The 24,191-nt window shown below is 49.5% G+C and overlaps 1 protein-coding gene across 1 annotated transcript in view; it reads right to left on the reverse strand.

Moving 5' to 3' along the window:
* Window positions 1-24,191, reverse strand: part of LOC108934151 (teneurin-2-like) — a 272,656-nt gene that overhangs the window by 32,743 nt on the left and 215,722 nt on the right. The window contains exons 6-8 of the mRNA XM_029250894.1: window positions 13,441-13,679; window positions 2,249-2,371; window positions 27-232 (exon numbers count right to left, since the gene is read on the reverse strand). Coding sequence (XP_029106727.1) covers window positions 27-232; window positions 2,249-2,371; window positions 13,441-13,679 — 568 coding nt within the window. The remainder of the gene's footprint in view (window positions 1-26; window positions 233-2,248; window positions 2,372-13,440; window positions 13,680-24,191) is intronic.

Raw genomic sequence — 24,191 nt, forward strand, 5'->3', positions numbered from 1 at the left:
ACGATGGGGTCGGCAAGGATCGGTACCTGTGCGTGGGAAGGCGGCAGCCCCTTGCGGATGTAAACCCCGAACAGCGCATCTTTGCTCAGGGAGATGTTGAACTTGAGGAACTGCGACTCGCTGAGGTGCAGCAGGGACCTCCAGAAGACGCCCGGCGGGACCTCCTGGGTGATGCGCCGACCCACCTCCAATTCGCCCGTGTCGATACTAGTGTTCCGCAGCGGCCAGGGCCCTGGAGGAAGAGGTTATGGGACAAAGAGTGCCGTCTTAACGCAGAACATCCTCCGACAGCTGGAGAGCTGGCGACGTAGTGCTTCGAGTCAGTGCCTTCGCATGCACAGGTTGCAGGTTCGATCTTCACTCCTGGCTGTAGAACCCTTGAGCAGGGTACTTACCCTAAATTGCTCCAGTAAAAATTACCTAGCAGTATAAATGAGTGAATACCGGTAATTGTAAGCCGCGTTGGAGAAAAGTGTCGGATAAATGATCGGAAGGTTGGGTGACTCAGAAGGACTCGCCCAAATTTCAGCACCTTGTTTTCCTTTAATTGCACAACATCCCAGGCCACTTTCAGAACGGTTCATCATAAGCGATGATAAGACGCCTCGTAGGCAGCGTCACAGGAATCGCACGTCAGCAAGACCCGGCGCCAATCGGTAGCGTAAGTCTGTCGAGAGTCCGGCGGGGGCGCTGTGGGCTAAAGCGCAGCATCACGTGTCGGCCTCCTTCCGTGTGGGAGGTGGGACGTGAGACTCTTGGCGGAGGCCGTGGAATTCCCAGCAGGGCTGCCAACATAACAGCAGCGACACTATATATATATTCTGACTCTTTGACCCCTTCGCCCCGCAAAGGAACTTCTCTTTTATACGACTAGTGACGTACGTGGGGACTTTCTCAAGGGAGTTTCTTTTTTGCTTCTTTTACCTAATTACCCAGCAATCTTGCTGCCTTTTACCACGGTTGTCTTCACATGCTTATGAAAGTGCATGCGGTTGCATCATCGTACGGGGGGTTGCAAGGTTCCCGCTCCTATTTCTTACTGCTCTTCCTGGAGGAGAGAATGACAGTGAAGATGATGTCTCTGATAGGTCCCCAGTTACCGTGTTACGGTGACACTTTCCTTACGCTCCGATTTGGCCAGCGATGTGTCTCCAGTCTCTATATTGAGAGACCTTCTTTCTGACTCGCAGTCCTGTCTGTAACAACGGGCAACGGCCACTTCGTGCGGCAAAAAAAAACAACACGCTGACAACTTATCGTCATCAAATTTATTGACTCCCTTTTTGAAAAGTGGGACATTTACTTGTAAAAAACCAGCGAAAGCAGCGTGTTGAGTAGTATGACGCCCCAACTTCCGTAGAAGCTGATTCTACAGGAATTCTTCAGGTCCACGTTTACCCAGGAGACTGAACCTCGGGCAAAAAATGTGAAGACACCAAAAAACAAAAAAGTAGAAACTCATCTAAATACATGGCGAGATGAGTGGACACCCCATCACAGGACAGCCTGACTCCTCACCACTGTAATACATGGATACATGTACAATGCAAAGAATACAATACAACACACAATATGGAGTTTGCATGTTCTCCCCATGTCTGTGTGGGTTTCCTCCAGATGCTCTGGTTTCCTCCCACAGCCCAAAGACATGCTGTTCAGGTTCCCCCATAGTGTGTGAGTGACAGAGTTCACTGAAAGTCGCTTTGGAGAAAAGCATCTGCTAAATAAATACATGTGAATGTAATACGTGAAATTTGGTGCAGTGAAAAATAACGGGAGGAAATGCAGTGAAATGTCGTGTCGCCCTTAAATCAGAGTATATACCATTTGGCACTTGTTCCCAGCAGCGTATCGACTCGGTATGCTCTCAGCGGTCCGATCCTGTCATCGATGCCGTGACCAAACCCACCAAGCACCCTCTCTAATGTTCAGTACTTGGGATTATGAAACGTTATACTCTACAGCGCTAATACAAAATCCCCACATAATTCATTTAACAAAAGCTTTTCTTTGTCTTCCCTCCAAGTCGTGGAGATACAACACCTGCACCTGCGCTTCTCCTCTTTCTTCCTGCACGACTGACGGCGGTGAATTGCGTTGCTCTGTACTTTGCCACTGATTACACTGGTAAGTAGAGAGTTACCCTGTGTACAGTGAGCAGTTAACGGAATGACCCAGAACGACCAGCCCAGACGGTCTTCTGAGACTTCTGCGACGGGACGTACGAGCAACCACTTGCCGTTCTTACCTCTGCCCCCAGAGGGCAATGTTGCCACGTAGCTGTTGCCTGGCAACTGTGTGCTGAGCCTGTTGCTGATCAAATGGCCATCTGCGGGCTGCAGCCGCCAGTTGAGTCCGAGCAAGTTGATGGCTGGAAAGAAAGAGGAGACGTATTACTGCGCCGAAGCTCCAGAGAAGCTGCATTCTACCGCACGCTACCCTACTCGACCGCACTGTACCCCACTCTACCGCACTGCCGCTTCACAAGGCTCTACTACACCCTGTTTTTCTGTTCCAAGAGAGCTGCATCAACGAACCCATCGTCGCCTCTTGAGCGCCTTGGTTCCCCGACTCCGGAGGCGCAGTGGGGAATCAGCGGTTCGGTCTACGAGCGTCTGAGACGTGATGGCGCGCCGCGAGAAACGGGGCCTTCTCAGACAGGCAGAAACGGCGCCGCACGCCGATTCCCAGAGAGCCGGCGCTCGTTCCCTTTGCACAGGAAATTGTGTGCGGGCGATCGGGGAGTTGACCGCAGACGGAGACTGCGATTTACAGAGAGAGGTGGAAAAAGATGACACCTCCCTTCCTTTAGTAAGGAATTTGTAAGGGTTCCAAGTAGTGAATTAAGAGAAGTACGACAGAGACAGCATCAACTTCGAAAGCAAGGCATTGTAATTCTCACTTCCCATTTTCCTCACCGTAGGGACCGGAATAACACGTATCTGCTGCACGTACGGCAACTTGCCAGGGCGTTCTAGTGCCGTGGAGCGTGAGCGCCGAGTGGAAAATGTCCGAGCGCATAGAGCGCGGCGACGGAAACGTAGCAGCCGCTCAGATTGAAAAGAAGCAGAGAACTTGTAAAAAAAAAAAAATAAAAACCAGAGAGCCTGATTTACAGTAAAGTACCTGAGACATCCTGACAAGATACCTTCCCTTTAATAGAGATGAACTCTGAGCAAATGGGGTAAAGTTGAAAAGTGTGTGTGTGTGTGTGTGTGTGTGTGTGTCGCTTTGCGTTCGTCTCCCGTTTCCGTCCTCGCTTGTGGAACTGCTCAATCAAGCTGTTGTCTTGGAGGCCGTTGCTTACTTTTCACATGGCTTTTCTCCTCGGCTCTCTGTCAGCTGCTGCCAAGTACATTTTACTCTAACAGTGAAACAAGAGGAGAAGACAGACGATTTCTACAACTTCCTACAAAATAAGTGAGAAGGACACAACTTTTGCAGACAAAATCATGGCAGAAAGTGGCAGAGCCTCGAGACCTATAGGCTGCCGGTCCGGTTTAGGTTCCGAGGGGCCCTCTGTCAAATTTATGGACATGTGTTGCTTAACGACGGGGTACGTTCTGCAAAATGCATCGTTAGGCGATTTCGTCGTTGCGTGAATATCATAGAGTGTACTTATACACACCTAGATGGTATAGCCTCGAACACAGAGTGTACTTACACACACCTAGATGGTATAGCCTCGATCATAGAGCGTACTTATACACACCTAGATGGTATAGCCTCGATCATAGAGTGTACTTATACACACCTAGATGGTATAGCCTCGAACACAGAGTGTACTTACACACACCTAGATGGTATAGCCTCGATCATAGAGTGTACTTATACACACCTAGATGGTATAGCCTCGATCATAGAGTGTACTTACACACACCTAGATGGTATAGCCTCGATCATAGAGTGTACTTATACAAACCTAGCTGGTATAGCCTCGATCATAGAGTGTACTTATACACACCTAGATGATATAGCCTCAATGGAGTCAAGAGATGAAGTAAACACGAGATTTATGACGCTGCTGCCGGCGTAACACAACATTCAATTTTACAGTGAAGTTTTTTATAAGTAGAAAGAGTACACTGTAAAATATGGATAAAAAGTACAGTACAGTAAATACATAAACCAGTAACATAGGTGTTTATCATCATTATAAAGTATTATGTACTGTACATAATAATATGTGCTATACTTTTACATGACTGGCAGTGCAATACGTTTGTTTACAGCAGCACCACGAACATGTGAGGAACACGTTGAGCTACAACGTTACAATGGCTACGGCGTTGGTAGACAACAAGAATTTTTCAGCTCCATTATAATCGTATGGGACCGCCTTCGTATATGCGCACAGTCGTTAAGTGAAACGTCGTTAAGCGGCGCATGACTGTGCTTAGAATTCACTAGAATTTCTCCTCTGTACAAGTGTTCCAGTGAAAATATCCTCTCGTTTAAATGAGTAAGGTCCTAGTTCGTCAGGGTGACAATATTGACTAGGCGACGCAACCATGCTGCATATGGAGTGTGATATAACCTCCTACCATGTTACTACTGAAATGTGTGAGGCAGGAGGGGGCTGTGTGTGAATTTGGGAAAGGTGAGGCAAAGTCACCCAAGGGAGGCAGCCGCACAATGAAGAAAGTTTGACTTCGAAGAGTCAACTGGAGCAAACCTCTCGAGGGAGGTAAATCTGGGCTACGGTCCCGAAGAGGGCAAAGTCAACTTCATCGGATGAAGGAAAGCCCGAACTCCATGACACCGTTGCCTTTCTCAAATCCTTCACCATGAAAAAACACGCCGTTTGGCTTTTCGCCTCCTTCTGGAACCTTCTCCTCGATCGGGTCGCACTCGTCCTCCCAGTCTCATTGACCTCCCGCCCTGCTTCCAGCCCTGCGCTTCGCCCCTTCCCCTCCTTCCCTTTCCTCCCCCAGCTCGGTCCCGCACGCAGTCAAAGAGACAGAAGCGTGAAAGTAACACAAGGTAAGGTCGGCAGGCCATGAAATGTGAGCTGACATCGTTGTCAGATATACAGTGTAAGCGATAACCGAAAATTCCCAGCGTGCCCATAACGCAAGAAGACAGTGAGCAGCACAAGCTCCACCCTTAAGCACTAGATGGGGTACTTTCACTCGGCCCACGGCACATAAAAGGCCTTTATTCAGCCGCGGGCGTCTTCTCGTTGAGAGGAGCGGACGAAGCCTCCGCTCCCCGACAGCACCCTCCATCGCGTCTATTTCGGAGGACATCTCAACCCTTTCCGAATGGCTCTTCCAAAAGCTACCCACAGCAGGCCACTCGCCGAGGATCGAACTCTTTTTCGAGGGGGCGGGGCCTTCAGTTGTTCTGAAGAAGCCTCCGGATTCCTCGCTTTGCTCTCCTATTTTTGGAAGGGAACACAACACTCTGAAAGGTGGTCGTCACAGAAGCTCCAAATGCAGCCTCTCAGCTAAAGGTCCTTCCTCTCGTTGGAAGAGAGAAGGGACACTGTGCAGCGGGTTCGAGTCCCGCGACAACGAACAGCAACAGTCCGGGGCTCGGAACCGGACGGGGTCCTGATCCGCTAGGGATCCCCGAAATGGACCCGGTCCATTTGTGAAAGCAGCATGATGAAGGTCCATTACCTCACCGAACTAAAGCTGATTAATCAGTAATCTGTAGGACTCCTCCAAAAATTCATACTCAGGCCTGCATCAAACATGAATTATTAATTGAAAAGGTGTTAGATAAGAAATTCATGAGACAGCACATAACGCTTTATGTAATCTTTATGTATAATTTATCTTCTCAAAGTGAGGTATGATATTACCGACAAAACATCTGAAAGACGTCCACCTTCTTTAGTTATGCATGAAGGGACTTTGCGGCTAATGAACTCCCCAGCTCCAGCCGGACCACGCGGTGATTCCGACACTTTTTCACACCGTTAGTCGTTTTTATGCAGATGATGGGACGTTCTCAATTTGGCAAGACTGGAAGCTGCTGCGGTTAGGGACAGGTTAGCATGCATTTGTTCCACGGGAGCACCTGCGGAGGTACGCCCTCCGTGAGGCGAACCCTGATCCACCAGGAGCACCTGGAGACACCAGCTGTCCGCTTATGATGTTGCCAGTCTTTGTTCCAGACCTCCTGCTTGTGGTATACTGGGGTATGGTGGGGAGAGCTGGACAAGCTTCTGGGGGAGGAGAGAGCGAAAGGGACAGAAGTGTACAGAGCCGCATCACTCCGGCCCTTCTTGCTGCCTGAAAGGCACTGCCCCCAACCCCCCAGCTGGACCTTGTGGATGCTGGGCCCACATGGCCCCCCCACGTTGCCTTTTCGGGCTATGCCTGGCCGGGTTACATGGGCCGCCTGACCATCAGACGCTCGGCCTAGGAACACTACTCCTAGGCGTTGAGAGGAGCCAGTTGAGGTGGTTCGGGCATCTGGTAAGGATGCCCCCTGGGCGCCTCCCTTTGGAGGTATACCAGGTACAGCCAGCTGGGACGAGACCTCGAGGTCGGCTCAGGACCTGCTGGAAATATTATATCTCCCAGTTGGCCTGGGAGCGGTTGGGAATCCCTCGGGTTGAGCTGGAGGAAGTTGAGAGGGACAGAGACATCTGAGCCTCTCCGCTCTCCCTATTGCCACCGTGACCTTAGAAGGATAAGCAGGCAAAAAAATGGATGGACGGATGGACGGATGGATGGATGATTGGACAGATGGATGGACAAATGGATGGATGGATGGATGGATGGATGGATGGACAAATGGATGGATGGACGGATGGACGAATGGATGGATGGACGGATGGACGGATGGATGGATGATTGAACAGACGGATGGGCAAATGGACGGATGGATGGACAAATGGATTGATGGACGGATGGACGGATGGATGGTGGAATATTCTTTTAAGCACAACCGGTGTTATTCTGTGATGGACAGCTGCAGACACACCGCGAACAAATTTACCGAGCCCATTCTGGTCCAAGATGAAGGCCCTTGAACGCCGCACTCCTTACACACCTAATGATCTCAAGACAAACACTGGGAAAGGTTGCCAAGAGGCCAACGGCACTCGGTCCATCTCCCGTTGTACGTTCATAGGGAGGAATCCAGCTTTTTCAGTCTGCAAGAACATCTCCACGCTCATCGCCACCTCAAACTCTGCGAGCGCTTCCCGATGCCTTCCCTGTGAAACACACACGCTGTGCTCTTGCTGAGAACTTCCCACGCCTCATACCTATCACTTACCATGCTTTTACCCGACATTCTCACACCCACCTGCTGCAACACGGGCCAAACTCAAGGTGCTCACACATATATCAGCCAGCACCAGTGAGAAAAGTTCAAAGTGTGCTGGGGAGAAATGGCACACAGTTTGTTCTCACACAAAAAACACACAAATGTCAATATTTTCAGCTGCCGGTGCTGTATATTCCACCTCAAACTTTAGTTCCAGCTTACAGTTGTAGTGGTGAGATTTTTGCAGCACTAACTCTCTGTGTTTCCAGAAGGCGAGGCGGCGTATGCGAGTCAAAAAACAAGAGTAGTAATTCGAAAAAACCACCGACATTGGGACAACAAGACCTTGAAGTCCTTCATTTTACACCAAAATCCAACAAAGCAGAACAGAAACAGTTGAGTTACACACACACATTATCTGAAACCACTTGTCCCATGTAGAGTCATGGGAAGCGGGAGCCTAACCCAGCAGCACAAGGCTGGAGGGGACACACCCAGGACAGGACGCCAGTCTGCCACAAGGCACCCCAAGCGGGACTCAAACCCCAGACCCACCAGAGAGCAAGACCTGGTCAAACCCACCGCACCACCGCATCCCCCACGGTTGATTTATCTGACAGTTAATCTTTCATCGACGCATTTCCGGTTCTGGCTCCGTTGTGGTGGAACGACCTCCCCCTCTCACTCAGAACTGCTGAATCTCTGTCCACATTTAAAAAGGGTCTTAAAACTCACCTCTTCCAGACTCACTTTGCCCATCATCTCTTAAGTTCATGTAAGGTGTAAATGTTCATGCTCTATAACATCAAGATGATACCGGATAAACCTTTACACAGCTACTCCTGTAATTTAACATAAATGTTTACATGTATCTGTTTAAAAAAATAAATAAATACAAGGAAAGTGATCAGGAATCATTGATATTCGGATAAAGTTTTATGCAGCTACTTGTGTGATGAACGTTGGTTCATATGGTGGAAAGAAACGAACTGCACTGAAGAATCACACGTCTTCCTCCAAGTGTCTTTTCCTGCTCATGTAATGAACACCTTTTACTTTCTATGAGATGTTCGTCGCTTTGGGGAAATGCGTCTGATAAATGAATACATGTATATATATTAAAAGTATTCTTCATAAAGCTGTGCTCTCTTATACTACATGCAACCCCAGCTGTCCGAGTCGTCAGTCCTCAGGTAAATGGGATTGATTTATTGCGGGAATAATGTCATAGAATAGAAAATGTTCTCATTGGCATATAAAATTATGAAGAAAAAAATTATGTGGGACAGCTGGTAATGTACCTGTTAGTGCCTTTGGACCCAAAGGTTGCAGATTCAAATCCCACCTCCAGGTGTAGTACCCGGGAGCCAGGCACGTACCCTAAACTGCTCCAGTAAAATTACCCATCTCTACAAAATACAGATAAATAATTGTAAGGTACGGCAAGTCACTTTGGAGAAAAGTGTCTGCTAAATGAATAAATGTAAGAAGAAACAAATAGGAGGCGGTCATGTCCATCAATACTAATAACTGTAACACACACACTGTGAACATACGCGCTGCAAGAGGGAAAAAACTAAGAGCGAAAGCGGATCTTATTCCCACTGCGTTCGCTGTGCTCCAGCCCTCGGAGTCTATCAGCGAGACTGTCTAAGTGCCGGTTTCCCACCCAGGCGACGCCTTCACTAGAGAATCTCGGACTCGCGGCGGTGCTGTACAGCTCGCAGACGGCCAATATGGCCATTTAATGTGTGACACGGGGCCCCGTCACCCTCCCGCACTTTGCCAGCCAGACGCCGCCGCCGCCGCGCCCCCGTCATGACTCCCTGCCGGCTTTCCTATCATCAGAAGTGCAGACCTCCGCCTTTTCTCCTCCGCTGCAGTAACCTCGCTCCTGAGGAGCGCCAGACGCTTGCGCTAGATGAGGCGGGTCGATCGGCCGCCTCCGTCGCCCTACCCGCGTTTTTGGCGAACTTGAAGGGATTCGCTGCCGAGTCGAGGGGTCAGGGCAGAGGTTGATCGATGTGCCCAAAAAGATTTCGATATCTCTCCGTTTTTCCTTCCCGTACATTTACGTTTATTCATTTATGCGGTGGGTTCGGCTGGTGCCCGCTGTGTGGCGGGTCTGGGGTTCGAGCCCCACTTGGGGCGCCTTGCGATGGACTGGTGTCCTGTCCTGAGTGTGTCCCCTCCCCCTTTGGCCTTTGCAACTGTGTTGCCGGGTTAGGCTCTGGCTCGCCGTGACCCCACTCAGGATGTGCAGCTTCAGCCAGTGCGTGTGTGTGTGTGTATTCACTTTATTCATTTAGCAGATGCTTTTCTCCAAAGCGACATCCATCTCATAGAAAATAAAACGTGTTCATTACATGAGCAGGAAGAGATACTTAGATGCAGACGTGCGATTCTAAAGTGCAGTTATTTTGTTTCTTTCCACCATATGAACCAATGTTCATCATACGAGTAGCTGCATAAAACTCAAAATATCGATGATTCCTGATCAGCTTCCTAGCAATTTTTTTTGAGATATATAAACATTTACATTACATTACAGGAGTAGCTGCGTAAAGGTTTATCCGGCATCGTCTTAAAGTTATAGAGCATGAACATTTACAAAACCTTACATGAACTTAAGAGATGATGGGCGAAGTGAGTCTGGAAGAGGTGAGTTTTAAGACTCTTTTTAAATGTGGACAGAGATTCAGCAGTTCTGAGTGTGAGGGGGAGGTCGTTCCACCACAACGGACCCAGAACCGAGAACCTCTGTGCTTCACCTTTCGTACGTGGGACCGCCAAGCGGGCAGATGTGGAAGAGCAAAGCAGTCTAGTTGGGGTGTAGCGGTTCATCAAGTCTTGTAGATATCTGGGAGCAGTTCTAGTGATGCATTTGTAGGCCATAACCAGAGTCGTGAGCTGATCCCCTCATTAGCTCTCGGCGTGCTGCTTACGCCCTTCCATCGAAGAATGTGTGTAACAGCGTTAAACGTTCGCACCTGTCACCCAAGCTACTTCCTCTGCTTCATCGCTGCTCTCCGCAAGGCTGCTGAGGAGGAAGCCCTCCGCAACTACGCATCGCCGCACCGGCAGCTGGCTGCCAACCGGCGGTTACGCGCCGTGTTGCTCCACAGCCGTCAAACTCCACACAAAGGCCCGAACGGTGACTAAGGACGAGACATTATACAATCCAGTGCCTCCGCACAACAGAGGAAGCACAAAAACATTGATGAAAGTCCCTCAAAAGCCTTGTCTATTTTTAATCACGAACAGACTTTCTTTCTTCGGGATTGATGGCATTTTCTTTCTGCTTGAGCTCGAGCAGAGAAATGTCATGCGTCAATGACAAAGGGGACGGGGGACGGCGCTGATCAATAGAGGCGTGATAATCGCTCTGGCTGTACGGGAATCCGCAGGAAAATTCATCCTTGACGTTGAGACGTCGCCCCATTTCATTGGTCTCTTCATGTGCCAGGAGATTTCTAGGTCACACATCTCAGGATGAAAAGATCCAACGGAAGAAGGCAACACAATGGCGTCCAAGGTCTGGGCCTCCCGGTTCGAAGCGGGGCGATGACATATCAGGGAATGAAATTAACTCCGAATGAGAGAAGCTTTGAGGTGCAGCCGGCGGCGATTTTCAAAGTACGTTTCTTGCGAGGCCGCGTAACCACCTCGGTTAAAACAGCTGATAGCTGTCCTTCACGCAGAATACAGCGTGGTCGATAAAGCGATATGATCAAGATCTCTGGCTTGGGGAGATTAGTCATAGCCCAATTACAGCGAAGAGTACTTTATTATTTGAGAAAGAGGATGTCAGCGTAGAGTTAAATATCAACAAGCACAGCATTTACGCTCCAGACCCTCGTGCTTTTCGAGTCCCCCCAGTAGCGGAGATTTAAAATCCTAGGCTCAAATTTTCATCTTTCCTTCTCTCTTTGCCGTAGCCCCACCCTCACGAGCCACGCGCGCACCGGTGCGGCAACCTTAGCGAAACGGCGGGAGAGCGAATCGGTTGGAATTCGGAGCCGGGGGGGGGGTGGGGAGACACGACCGCGGCCCTGCGAGATGCTCGTCGTTCACCGTTCCCTTTCTTTGCGTCCCTTCAGTTAGGAGGAATGAGTCACGGTGTCCTTACAGGAGACGACCTGCGGGAGGACGGCGGGAAGGGGCACTTCATTCTTCGACACCGACGATGCCGGGCTCGCTACTCCTTGCATCAGGACCGCGCACCTGTATCCTAGCAACCAGGCTCCTCTCAGCCTGAAAACGCTCTTGGTCTGTGTCTCTCTGCAGAGTTAATGCTGGGCGAATGAAGGAATGGTTGTTTGAACCTTTCCCTGAGCGTTTCGAACCAGCTGGAAAACAGGCAAATTATTTCCCGAATATTCCCCTCTCCTCGCCGAATGCTCATCGTTCGCAAGAGTCGGTTCGCAGCTCAACGGACGCAGTTTAATAAAGCTATCCGGTTGTATTTAAAAAGAAAACAGCGGGTTGTAGAAACCTCGAACGCACCTGAACATGTGAGAGACAGTGCAAAAGCACATGAACGATGAGCCTCGTAACGTTCACCCGGAAAACGATGTTACAGCTCTTAATTTAGACATCTAAATGGAACCTCGATTTTTGAACAATACAATCAAATATTTTTACAATACAATAATACATTATTGTAATAACATATCCATTAAGAACTTCACATTTATCTATTCAGCAGACACTTTTCTCCAAAGTGACTTCCAATGGACTCTATGTAGTGTTATCAGCCCATACACCTTATTCACCGCGGTGACTTACACTGCTGGATACACTACTTGCACTGGGTCACTCATCCATACGTCAGTGGAACACACATACACTCTCTCTGTCACTCACACACTATGGGGGAACCTGAACAGCATGTCTCTGGACTGTGGGAGGAAACCAGAGCACCCAGAGAAAACATGCAAACGCCACACAGACTGAAGAGGGATCAAATCCACGTCCTCTGACACCACGCAGCTACTGTGAGACACACAGTGCTACTCCCTGTACTATCGTGCCTGTTCATGTTACTACTGCTGTTACTTCGTATCACTTATTACTTCACATTACTACAAAACAATATTTCCCCACTACGCAGCCTGGCACGAGTGCCCTGAATGCATTGACTTGACTCAAGGAAGGTTTCCTCAGCCGAATTGGTGCGTGCGTGCGTGCCTGTGTTTGCCCGTGACTTGTGTACAGACCTCGCTGGTGTGTGTCACCAGGGTCTCCGAGTGACCGATGCTCAAATTCCCGGAGCGATGGGGAAGGCTTCTATGCCCGGGTGTCACAAGCACCCAAAACTAGCGGCTACACCCTCCGCCGGGCCGAGTCGACAAACTAATTCTTTTCCCGGCCTTTAAAGGAGGACATGAAGAGGCAACAGATGATTTTTCTCAGAATATTAGAAAATCTCTGGGACAACAATGGCAAATTCTTAAACGAATCAGTTGTGAATTTTGGCAGCTTTTTATTTTTTTCATTTATTTATTTATTACCCTGCGATGGATCGGCTTCCTGTCCAGGGTGTACCCTCCCCTCCCCCCCACAACCTCAGCCTTGCGCCCGAGGCTCCGGTCCACCGCGACCGGATGAATGGATTTGCTCACTGCAACATCAATGACTATTAAGACGCTCAACCGTGAGCAGTAGGTAACAATGACACGATAAATTCCGAGCGCTCGACACACCGAACGAGGAATGTAAAGGACACTCCGGTGCCTTAACAACGCGAGCGTCTCAAGTGTAGTCCGACGCCACTATATTCACATAAAAATGCTGAACCAGCTACGTCGCGGCGCCTTTCTGGCGACCTTGGCCTTTAAAGTACGGCGAATTTCCCCGCTCATTATTGGCGCGCGAAAGCGTCCGGAGCCACCGAGCGCCACGTGTGGGCAACTATCATTTCTCCTGCTGGACTCGCACGGGCGCACATAGATGAACCGCTCGAGGGAAATCAGCTCGCAGAATGTTAACTGTACCCAAAAAGGATGCGAGCAGAACAAATGAAGTCTCTCGCAGCCGATTTCTCCGCGGCCACCCGGGCCGATGCCACCGTACCGAGAGCCGATGGCATTAAGGCAGGAAATGCGGCGGAGGGAGGGACCGCCGAGGCCTTTTCCCCCGAACGTGCCTCTGGGGAACCGTAGGGAGAAGAAGCACATGGCGGCGGCCGCCCGGAGGCGACAGCACACCCACCTACGAAGTAGGAGAGCAGGACGGCCAGCAGCGTGGCGGCGGCAATGGCGGAGACGGCGGCGCATTTCCAGCTGCAGTACTTGGACGGCTTCTTCAGCTTGAAGGAGCTGCGCGAGAAGGTGTTTCGCGACAGCAGCCGGGGCGGGGGAGAGTACACCGTTCCCGAGGTGAGCGGGTACCCCGGCGAGGAGCTGCTGAACAGCGGCGTGGTCCCCGAAGATGTTTTGAAGAGAAAGTGTCTGGAAGAGAGCGAACAACAGAGAGAGAGAGAGAAGGAGGGTCAGAAGAAGGCACACGTGCGGTGGCGTGAAGATGGCACCAAACGGGCACGCGCTCGGACGTCTCTGGGCTCCGGAGACCAGGAGAAGTCGCGCCTCGATCCGAGGCCCCCCCCCCCCCGCGAAGTCCGTCGTGCCCTGCGGCGGTAACCGCGGTCCGAGAGATGTGGCGTCAGACACGATGACGCCGCCCTACTTCTGAGGGTCGGCGGAGTGAAACCACAGAGGGAAACTCCCTTCTTTATTGCCCTGTCGCGAACGCTGCCCAGTCAGGCATCTTAACCCAGAGTGCAGCCGGAGCCGCTGCCGCACACCTCCCAGGCGGCTGATCCCAGATCGGCAGCGGCTCTTGGACCGAAGCTCTACGCATTCCATCTGACTGCTGGCAACTGATGACTCCTGTATACTTGGTAAGGAGCTACATAAAGGGGCAGCTGGTCATGTAGTGGGTAGAGCTGCTGCCTTTGGAAAGAAAGGTCATAGGTTCAAGTCTGAGCTCGAGCTGTAGTACCCTCGAGCAAGGTGCTTACCCTAAAATCACCCGGTTGTGTAAATGAGTGAAGAATAGTAAGTTTCTTTGAAGAGAAGATTCAACTAAATTAAAAACACACTTTAATTAATATATTTGAACGATGCCACAGGTTCCCTCTGAAAATATGTGGATGAGCGAAGTGTCTAAATTTCCTCCATTTGAAAAATAAGCATTTCATTTGCATAGCAATTCAAAGGAATTCTGCAATGTCTGCAGACCCTTCCGGAAGTTATTGAAAAGTGCTACGTGAGCACATCTACGATATGTTGGAACCTTTTGACCTTGAGCTCTTGCTATATGTAAGGGGAAATATGAGCAATTTCTTGAAGTATCCTCTCTACCTGCCCCATCTCTACCTGTATGTTGCTGTTACGTGAAAGTGATAATAATGAAAACCTGCCATTAACCCTATTTATACAATATATTTTAAGGTAATTAAAAAGAAACCTAAAGAACTGCCCACGTCATATGAAAAAAGTTTGTAGGAGGTTGCGGGAGCGGGGAGGGGGGGGGTAAGGTAACCGCATGCTAAAGAGAGCCAGGAGAGCGGTGGATCTCCCACGAGCCTCTGATTCCTCCTTCTCTCACGTCCCGATTTGGAGGCATTTTTGATGAGACCCCCCCGAGCCGTCAGCGGAGCACCAGCGTGTCGGAAAACCAGCGAGCCGCATCACGACGGTCACGTCCCAATTACACTCAGACTGGGCTTGTCTTACATGCAGCTCCCCGGGTTGAGAAAGACCTCACTTAACGGCGTCTAATTGTTTTTCCCCTCGTTTCCTCCTCCGCTTCCTGCCCGTGTCGGGCCGTCTGTCCGTGGTGCTCAAGAGCACGGTACACACCCGTCGAGCTGGTAGCTAATCTACACACCGTGCCCATACAGCGCCGTGCGGGACGGCTGGTACCGCAAGGAACTGCTACAGGTCCCAGTGCTGTGCTCGAGCTCCTGCAGATACATTTGCCTCTACTTTTACTCACTAACCCGATGCTCTTCTCCGAAGCGGCTGACCGACAATGAAGAGGTACCTATAGCTATTTACCCACAGCTGGGAAATTTCACTGGAGTAATGTAGGGTAAGTACCTTGTTCAAGGGTACTACAGCTGGAGGTGGGATTCGAACCGGCCCCTAACAAGTTTGCCGAAGGCACTAATGCAACGGCTAGCGGAAACCCCACCCCCCAACTCCACGCCGGCCCGAGTCAAAAGTTTTCACCTGCAGCAAAACAAGGCTTATGTTGCGCATCAGAGAACTCCAGGTCGAAGAGCACCCAGCCTCAAAGGCGACTCCTCTTCTTAAGGAGGGATCCTTAGCCGTTTTCACCGCAGGACTATTTGTGGTTTATGAAAGGTTCAGTTTCACAGCATTAGAAAATAACCACAATGTCAGCGTGAGGGCAGCGGGTGGTGTATGGTGGCACGACGTGTAGTATTGCTCACTCACAGTGTCTGGGTAGTGGAAGAGGATGTGGGTTTGATCCCCACTCAGCCTGTGTAGGGTTTGCATGTTTGCCCCTGTCTGTTTGAGTTTCCTCTCACAGTCCGAAGACATGCTGTTCAGGTTCCCCCACAGTGTGTGGATGACAGAGAGAGAGTGTGTGTGTGTGTTCCACTGATGTATGGATGAGTGACCCAGTGGAAGCAGTGTATCTAGCAGTGTAAGTCTTTGGGTGCTCTGGTTTCCTCCCACACTCCAAAGACATGCTGTTCAGGTTCCCCCACAGTGTGTGAGTGACACAGAGAGAGAGTGTGTGTGTGTTCCACTGATGTATGGATGAGTGAGCCAGTGTAAGTAGTGTATGTAGCAGTGTAAGTCTTTGGGTGCTCTGGTTTCCTCCCACACTCCAAAGACATGCTGTTCAGGTTCCCCCACAGTGTGTGAGTGACACAGAGAGAGAGAGTGTGTGTGTGTGTGTGTTCCACTGATGTATGGATGAGTGAGCCAGTGTAAGTAGTGTATCTAGCAGTGTAGTCTTTGGGTGCTCTGGTTTCCTCCCACAGTCCAAAGACATGCTGTTCAGGTTCACCCACAGTGTGTGAGTGACAGAGAGAGTGTGTGTGTTCCACTGATGTATGGATGAGTGAGCCAGTGTAAGTAGTGTATCTAGCAGTGTAAGTCACCCGTTGAATAAGGTGTGTGCGCTCATAACACTAAATAGAGTTCACTGGATGTTGCTTTGGACAAAAGAGTGTGATAAATAACATGTGTAGTAATGAGTGCTGCTCTCTTTGGATCTGAAGGTTGCTGGTTCACACCTCACCTACTGCTGCAGTACCCTTCAACAGGAGACTTAGCTAAATTCATCCAGTGAAATTGCCCAGCTGTATAAATGGATAAGGAGCTTCAGAGAAAAGCGTCCCCTAAACAAGTGTAACAACATTTCGTTCCAGGACAGAGGAAATAAAATCATGGATAGAAAATTCCAGCGGAAAGCAAGCAAATGATTAAGAATCTGTAACCCAGGACAGTGGAAACTTCCAGAAAAAAAAAAAAAAAAGATCGTGTAACTAAGGATAGAAGTGATTAATTTGTCACGTAAGACAAGGTGTCACCCTTTACTCGGATCCCAAGCAGCGCCTTGTTGGCACATCTGCTCAGCGACGGACACTCTGCTCGAAAACGGCATTAGACTGATTAATTCCATGGCTGATTCAGACAGCTATATTAGAGGCCTCAGTAATCCAACACTTTTGAAGAACATTCAGAGAAGCAAGCAGGAGATTAAAAAAAATCAATTTCTTTATAATAGTGCTAATTTCTCAGTGAAATTGTCACAGCACCGCTTGTACGTCACAAACAGAAATAACTGCAATAAATTACATTAAACTGCAGGATGTGCGCGAGCATAAAAGGCAGAGTAACTGGATATGATCATTGCCTTTCTTGTTGAAAAGCAAAAAAAAAAAAAAATTAAAAAGAAAAGCGAAAGAACGACGACTTTTTTAAAAACCCACAAGTTATTTTCGAGCACAAAATTTCACATGTATTTCATAGTATTTCATATGCGTGAATAGGGCAGCTGGTGATATAGTGCTGATAATGCTTTTGTAACCTTTGAAGTATCTCTAGTGAAATATCAAGTTCTATAACTTAATATATGGTTGTATACCTTCATACACAACTATTATATTTTTATTATAATAATAATAATAATAATAATAATAATTTTTTGCTACTAGTTAGTAGGGAGGTGCAGTGGGTTTGGCCATAGCCTGCTCTCCAGTGGGTCAGGGGTTCGAGTCCTGCTTGGGGTGCTTTGCGATGGACCAACGTGCTGTCCTGTGTCGTCCCCCCTCCCGCACCCCACATTTCCAAGTTAGGCTCTGGTTCACCGCAACCCTACTTGGGACAAGCACTTTCAGACTGTGTGTGTGTTAGTTAGTAGTCGGTCTGTGTGGAGTTGGCATGTTCTCCCCTCCCTGCCTACATCCTGTCCTGTAGATTTATTTACCCTCTTGTACTCCTGCTCTGTGGTGCACCAGGGTCTCCGGAGAAACAACATTTTGTTCCATTGTATTCACTGTATACAAGCGACATAGAGGAATGACAATAAAAACAACCTGAACTTGATAAGATATTGATTAGAATCTCTCGATATATTGACACTTATTTTAGGGGTAGCTGGTAGCACTGAGAGGGGGTGCGGTGGCGCAGTGGGTTGGACCGGGTCCTGCTCTCCCGTGGGTCTGGGGTTCAAGTCCCGCTTGGGGTGCCTTGCGACGGACTGGCGTCCCGTCCTGGGTGTGTCCCCTCCCCCTCCGGCCTTACGCCCTGTGTTGCCGGGTAGGCTCCGGTTCCCCGCGACCCCGTATGGGACAAGCGGTTCTGAAAATGTGTGTGTGTGTGTGTGTGTGGTAGCAGTGGTTAGAGCTGCTGCCTTTGAACCCCCAGCTTATAGGTTTGAATCCCACCTGCAGCTGTAGGACCATTGACCACCAACTTTACCCTGAATTGCTCCACTAAAAAGTATCCAGCTATAGAAATGGGTCAATAATTATAAGCTGCTTTAGAGAATTTAAATGTAATGTAGAGAGTGACAGAGTCAGAAGGACAATATTAACAGTATGTAATGTGGTTAAAGCATATTTCCTACATAAAAGATGACAAACATATTAAGGTTCAGCCTTGCAGCTTAACGAAGGAGCAGCAGGTTGGTGGTGGTGGTGGGGGGGGTATAAATGGGTAAAACTGTACTGAGGTTAAAAAAAAAAAGCATGAGTTCTGCAATATTTACATATTATTTACAAATGACCACATGTATGTGCATGGATACACGTGGATTGTTGGTTAAATGTGAAATTTCTTTTGTTTCATTTTTCATAAAATTATTAGCTTTTTCTTTTTTGGCATTCGTAGTAAATGTTAAAAAAAAAAAAACCGGCGTGGCTGATTCCTCAATAACAAAAGAGAAAATGTCAAAAACAAGAAATACTGTTCATCGCGCAAAAAAGTTCAAAAAGAGAACGAAAGAAGGTTGAAAAAGAGTGAGAAACGCCGGCGTTACGTAACGCTTTTAAAATCATGTTATATTCGTAGGAATTGTCCGGAAAGCCCCATATCATATCATATCATATCATATCATATCATATCTTCCGCATTCTTTTGATGGTTTTCGGAAAATTCGGAGTAAAACGCAGTTCGAAGGAAACGACTAATATTTAAATACACAAACTTTTCAAAGGTTTAAGCTGTAGTTTAGCGGATCCAAAGTGCATTAACTCAAAATATTGGGATTATTCATTTTTTCTGACTGAAATGTAGGGCAATCAAAGGATGTCAAAGCCAAACATTCGCAAGTGCGGTAAATATAATGATAATAGATGGAAAATATATGTCTTCTAAAGCGGAAAATCAGACCGGTGACTCAGGGCTCAGATGGAGAGTATTTGGAGCTGAGTCTCGTCACTCCTGACAGCTCCCATCGCACCCAGGCAGCACGGCTCGGCCCAGCCCAAATCCTTTGTGTGTGTGTGTGTGTGTGTGTGAGTGCGTAAATGTGTAGGAGGGATTTGTCTATGCATATTTAAATTATTCACATTAGCCTGTGTTGGTGTGCCGATGTTTATCCGCACGACGCAGTCGACGGCCACGAAGGAACAGCGCTGACCCGATCGGCACAGCAAAGCCACTGGAGGCAAATCCACGCGGATCCCGGGTCGTCGCGAGCCGCACGAGAAAAGCCGCACACGCTGACGCTCGGTCGGTGCGAAAGACACCGGGGATCTAATTGTACTAATTATCGAGCGCCTCCCTCTATCCCTCCTTCGCTTGCGCTCTCGACCCGCTCCACTCCTGCTGCAACTTTAATCGGGGAGGCGACCGAAATACGCAGTTCGTCACGGCACCAACCTCACGCACTTATTAATTGCCGCACCGTGGCTTCAGGAGCTCGTTATGATTACCTGTACCGCCGGTGCGCCCCGCTTTATCAGGCAGAGGCAAAATTCCCATTTTTTGCCGCATAGCCCTCGGTCTTATAATGATCAGAGCGTGCGGCTGAGAATATAAATGTGTCATATTGGAGCACAGAGCCCTGGCAACAGCTGAATGAAAGGAAGAGGACGCTCAGAGTCGTGCTTTTAACCGCCGTGCTCCCTTCTCCTCAATGTAGGGACACACTGCTTTTGCGCTTAATGAGTGAAAACAGCTTTCGCTGGATGGAGAGCGGGAACTACTCGAGGGTTCTGCCCCGTTCTGGGCGCCGTCAGACTATCAGGAATGATGTACTTGTGAAAGGTGAACCCAGCACCTACTTGTAGGGAGAGCAGCTCAGGCCCTTTGACACTGTGAGATACCACGGTAGAGAACGACACAGGGACTCAGAACGTAGTGGAACATTGGCATGGTGGAGTAACGCTGCGGTCTCACAGCGCCTGGGTGGTGCGAGAGGATGTGGGTTTGATCCCCACTCAGTCTGTGTGGAGTTTGCATGTTCCTCCTCTATCTGTGTGGGTTTCCTCTGGGTGCTCTGGTTTCTTCCCACACTCCAAAGACATGCTGTTCAGGTGTGTGTGTTCCACTGATGTATGGATGAGTGACCCAGTGTAAGTAGTGTATCTAGCAGTGTAAGTCACCGTGGTGAATAAGGTGTGTGTGGGCTCATAACACTGCATAAACTTCATTGGAAGTTGCTTTGGAGAAAAGTGTCTTATAAATAAAAGTAAATATGGTCCAGGAGGAGGTAGAATGACAGCATCTACAGTATGTGGTAGAGCTGAAATCTGAGACCAGTGCATCTGTTTGGTCTCCTCATGTTATTCAGCTTCCCACTGTCAGGCATGGGCTGAAATAGCGGAGTCATGGCAACCAGGTGTTTGTTTAGTGCAGGCAGGTGTATGTGTTAGGGAGGAGTGGTAGCCTGTGTTAGGTTTGCAAGCACTGTTGTGTGTTGGTGCGTGTAAGGCGCCCCCCCCCCCCCATACACACCGTCCCTGTTAGGGGTTTTTCAAACGTGTCGTCGGCACGGAAATGCGACCAAACCTCGAGGGCATCGCTAGCGGTCAGATGAATCAGGGCCTCGGTGTTGGGAACCACAGACAACCGCATGCAGCGCCCCCCGGAGGCCCGGCAGGAAACCGCAGAGGGGACTTTGCCCGCACGTCATCCGAGCCCCCGGTCCCGCTCACGCTGCTATTCCCTTGTTACGAGATGCCGCGTGCGTGTCGGCGGCCAGCATCCGAGGTCCCTGTCCAACACGGTCGTTCCGTCTCCCTCGCTCCTCCGACGGCACAAAAAACATCTCGGGGGGCATAAAGCAGTACAGCGTACTCTCTGAGCTAAGTGGATATAAAAAAAGTCACGGTAGGATTGCTGTGCATCCTTGGCAATCGTAACTCTCTGACGGCTAGAAGGGGAACGGGGTCCGGGTTAGGGGGACGGGACGGGAGCCAAGAAAGCTACGGGGCAGTGACGGTACGCAGCGAGGAAAGAGAAGTGCGGCTCTGAAGCCTGAGCGGAACCACCGGCGTTTGTGTGCCAATGCTGCCTGTTTATGAGTGTCTGTTAACCACCTTTCTTACCTGCCAACCCAACCCCCCCCCACGCCACCCTGCTGCTCCTGCACACATTGGACGATTGCTTGGATCGCCGTGGCATGCGCCCCGGCCAAATGTTCCCGTTTTATTTAATCAACAATCGAGGATGCGAGAGTCCTGCCAAGGAGGCAACTGTGCGCGCGCGCGCACGCACACACACACACACACACACACACACACACACACACACACACGCTCATTGAGATACAAATATGTACTTATAGACAAATAGATACACACACACACACCCATATTTTGCAATAAGATTCTGTCCTGTGGTGTTTTCTCCTCCCAGATTTAACCTGCTTCCACCGTTATTAGCTTCGCTGTTTTCCTCTGGCTCATTATCTCTGACCAGCGCCAGACACGGCTTTCGGGGACTTATTCATTAATAGGCAGAGCGGTGAACTCTGAGCCGCGATTCAGCACGCTGCCTTTGAGACAGGTGAACAAGTTGCCATTGTCAACGATGAAATTAAAGAGGAAAACTATTACAGCTGAATTTTCATATGCAAAATTTTAGGAGCAGAACGGCACCGCCGATAACAGTGATGCCTCATAACACCAGGGATGGTTTTTTTTTTTTTTTTTTGTTGTCAAGGGCAGCATATAAAACAGCGGTAGAGCCGCCGCTTTCAGACTCAGAGGTTCGAATCAACCTGCCGGATGCAGTGCCCTTGAGCAAGGTACTTGCCTTGAATTGCTCCAGTAAAAATTACCCAGCTGTATGGGTAAATGTAAGTAGTTTAGCATCGTCACTTTAGAGAAAAGCATCGGCTAAATGAGCAAATGTAATATAAATTCCGCATCACAACTGCCTGCAATATTAATCAGTGGCTTGAATGCTCCTTAAACCGAATATAACATTTCTATATCACACTTTTATGAGTTAAGTAAAAAGCTAAATTAGGCCAGTACATCCATTTGTGAAATATTAAATGCAATAAACGTTACTGCACTTGGATTCTTGTGAATTCCTTGGCATAATCACACACACAGTCTGAGACTGTATGTCCCGAGCGGGGTCGCGGCAAACCGAAGCCTAACCCGGCAACGCAGGACGCAGGGCTGGAGGGGACGCACCCAGGACGGGACGCCAGTCCATCACAAGGCACCCCAAGCGGGACTCGAACCCCAGACCCGCCAGAGAACAGGACTCGGCCAAACCCGCTGCGCCACCGCACCCCTACACTGCATTAAATAAAGAATTTGGTTAAAAACATTTCAGGAATAAGGAGTCACAATTTCCACCAGTGTGAAAGTCATAACTATTGGTTATTTACTTGTGCAAACAATGTATATCAGCTACCTGGTTTTGAACGTAGTTCTCTATTTCCCATGGTGTAATGACTTTATTTCCATAAAATGGAAATGAACTGATTGTTCCAACATACAGAGGGAATTTAACTATACAGGTTAAGAAAAATACAGGTATTGCCGAACAGTGCTGGAGTCGAAAGCAATTCTGGAGTTACTGGAGTCGGAGTTGGTAAAAATGTATCGACTCCAGCTAAATGTACCGTATATGTCGACCCCCAAAAACTAGAGGTGTAATATGGGTTCAGGCCTATGTTCGCCGGACAAGTGGACTCCCAAAATAACGTGCCACTTTCGGGCGGTGCTGTGGAGTCGGAAGCAATCGTTGGCTTGCTGGAGTCGGAGTCGAAGGTTTTGTGGCCGACTCCGCGGCCCTGATGCTCGGCGACGGGACGGAATTATCCAAATTAACACTTTCAATTAAGTACGTGAATTTAGCACGACGCATCCGTGCATCCCGAAGGTGCGTGTGAGCGAGCGTGTAAAACGCGGCGTGGAACGAGGGCATCCGCACGTCCGCGTGTGCGGCGCGTCAAAGACGCCGGGTGGTTTTGAACGTCGGCTCGGGTGTTGCGAGACGGGCGGGAGGGTCCGTGAACGCGGGACGCGGAGAGTGGGCGGACGAAACAACGGAAACGCCCACACGAAAAAAGCGGTTTAAATTTGTGCCGAATTACAATGACAAACGGAGCTGCAAAGGTGAGCCATAAGCGGTTGGCTGCCAATTAGCAGTGTGTGTGTGTGTGTGTGTGAGCCATAAAGAGGCCTGACAATTAGCACTTTGATATGGGAATTTTCAAAGCAACATTAGGCAACTAACAGAGTCCCAAAAAGGTCAAATGCTTGGTGCCCGAATTGCCGGTGCGTGACTCACGAAAATAAAAGGGTGAAGCTTTAGCCTCAAAAATGACCAGAGGACTGCACGTCGGTGACCCGGTCTCAACAAAGACCGCATGTCGTGAGCTTCGCGCGGCTGCCACGCAGAACCCGAGGCCGACGCGCGACGACGCAAATCCCGGCGTAAGGAGCGCACGGCCTGGAGCTCCGAGCGAAGCGAAAAACGCGACGTGGTCCGATGACCGACGTTTCACCCTGTTTTTCACATCCAGACAGGTTCACATTTGGAGAAAGCCTTCGACCGTCCGTTGCCAACTGTTAAACGCGGCGGGGGGTTCCGTAACGGTATTGGCAGCCACCTGGTGGGCGTCGTTAGGTCCGAGGGTCGCTCCGCGCGGTCGAACGAAGGCTGAGGAATACGAAGCTATTTCGGAGGACCGGGCGCACCCCACAGCGCGAACACCGTTCCCTCGTGAAGCTCCCACGTTCCACGTTAGCGACGTACCCATTCGCGCTACTAACTCGGATGCCTTCCACGGCCTCCCCGCTCACGAGACCTAAACATCGCCGAACGTTTACGGGAAGCTCCGGAGTGCCGAGCGCAAAGGAGATTCCGCCTCCTTCGTCCCCGAAGAGCCGAAGGCCGTTCTTCGTAAGCGACGGCGCGCTATCCTGCTGGAGACGAACGGGGACGTTACTGTAAGGCGGCGCTCCGAAGTGCGCCGAAGCTCTTCCGGAGACAAAGGGCGGCCCC

This window comes from Scleropages formosus, chromosome 4, assembly GCF_900964775.1.
Source record: "Scleropages formosus chromosome 4, fSclFor1.1, whole genome shotgun sequence".
NCBI lineage: Eukaryota > Metazoa > Chordata > Actinopteri > Osteoglossiformes > Osteoglossidae > Scleropages > Scleropages formosus.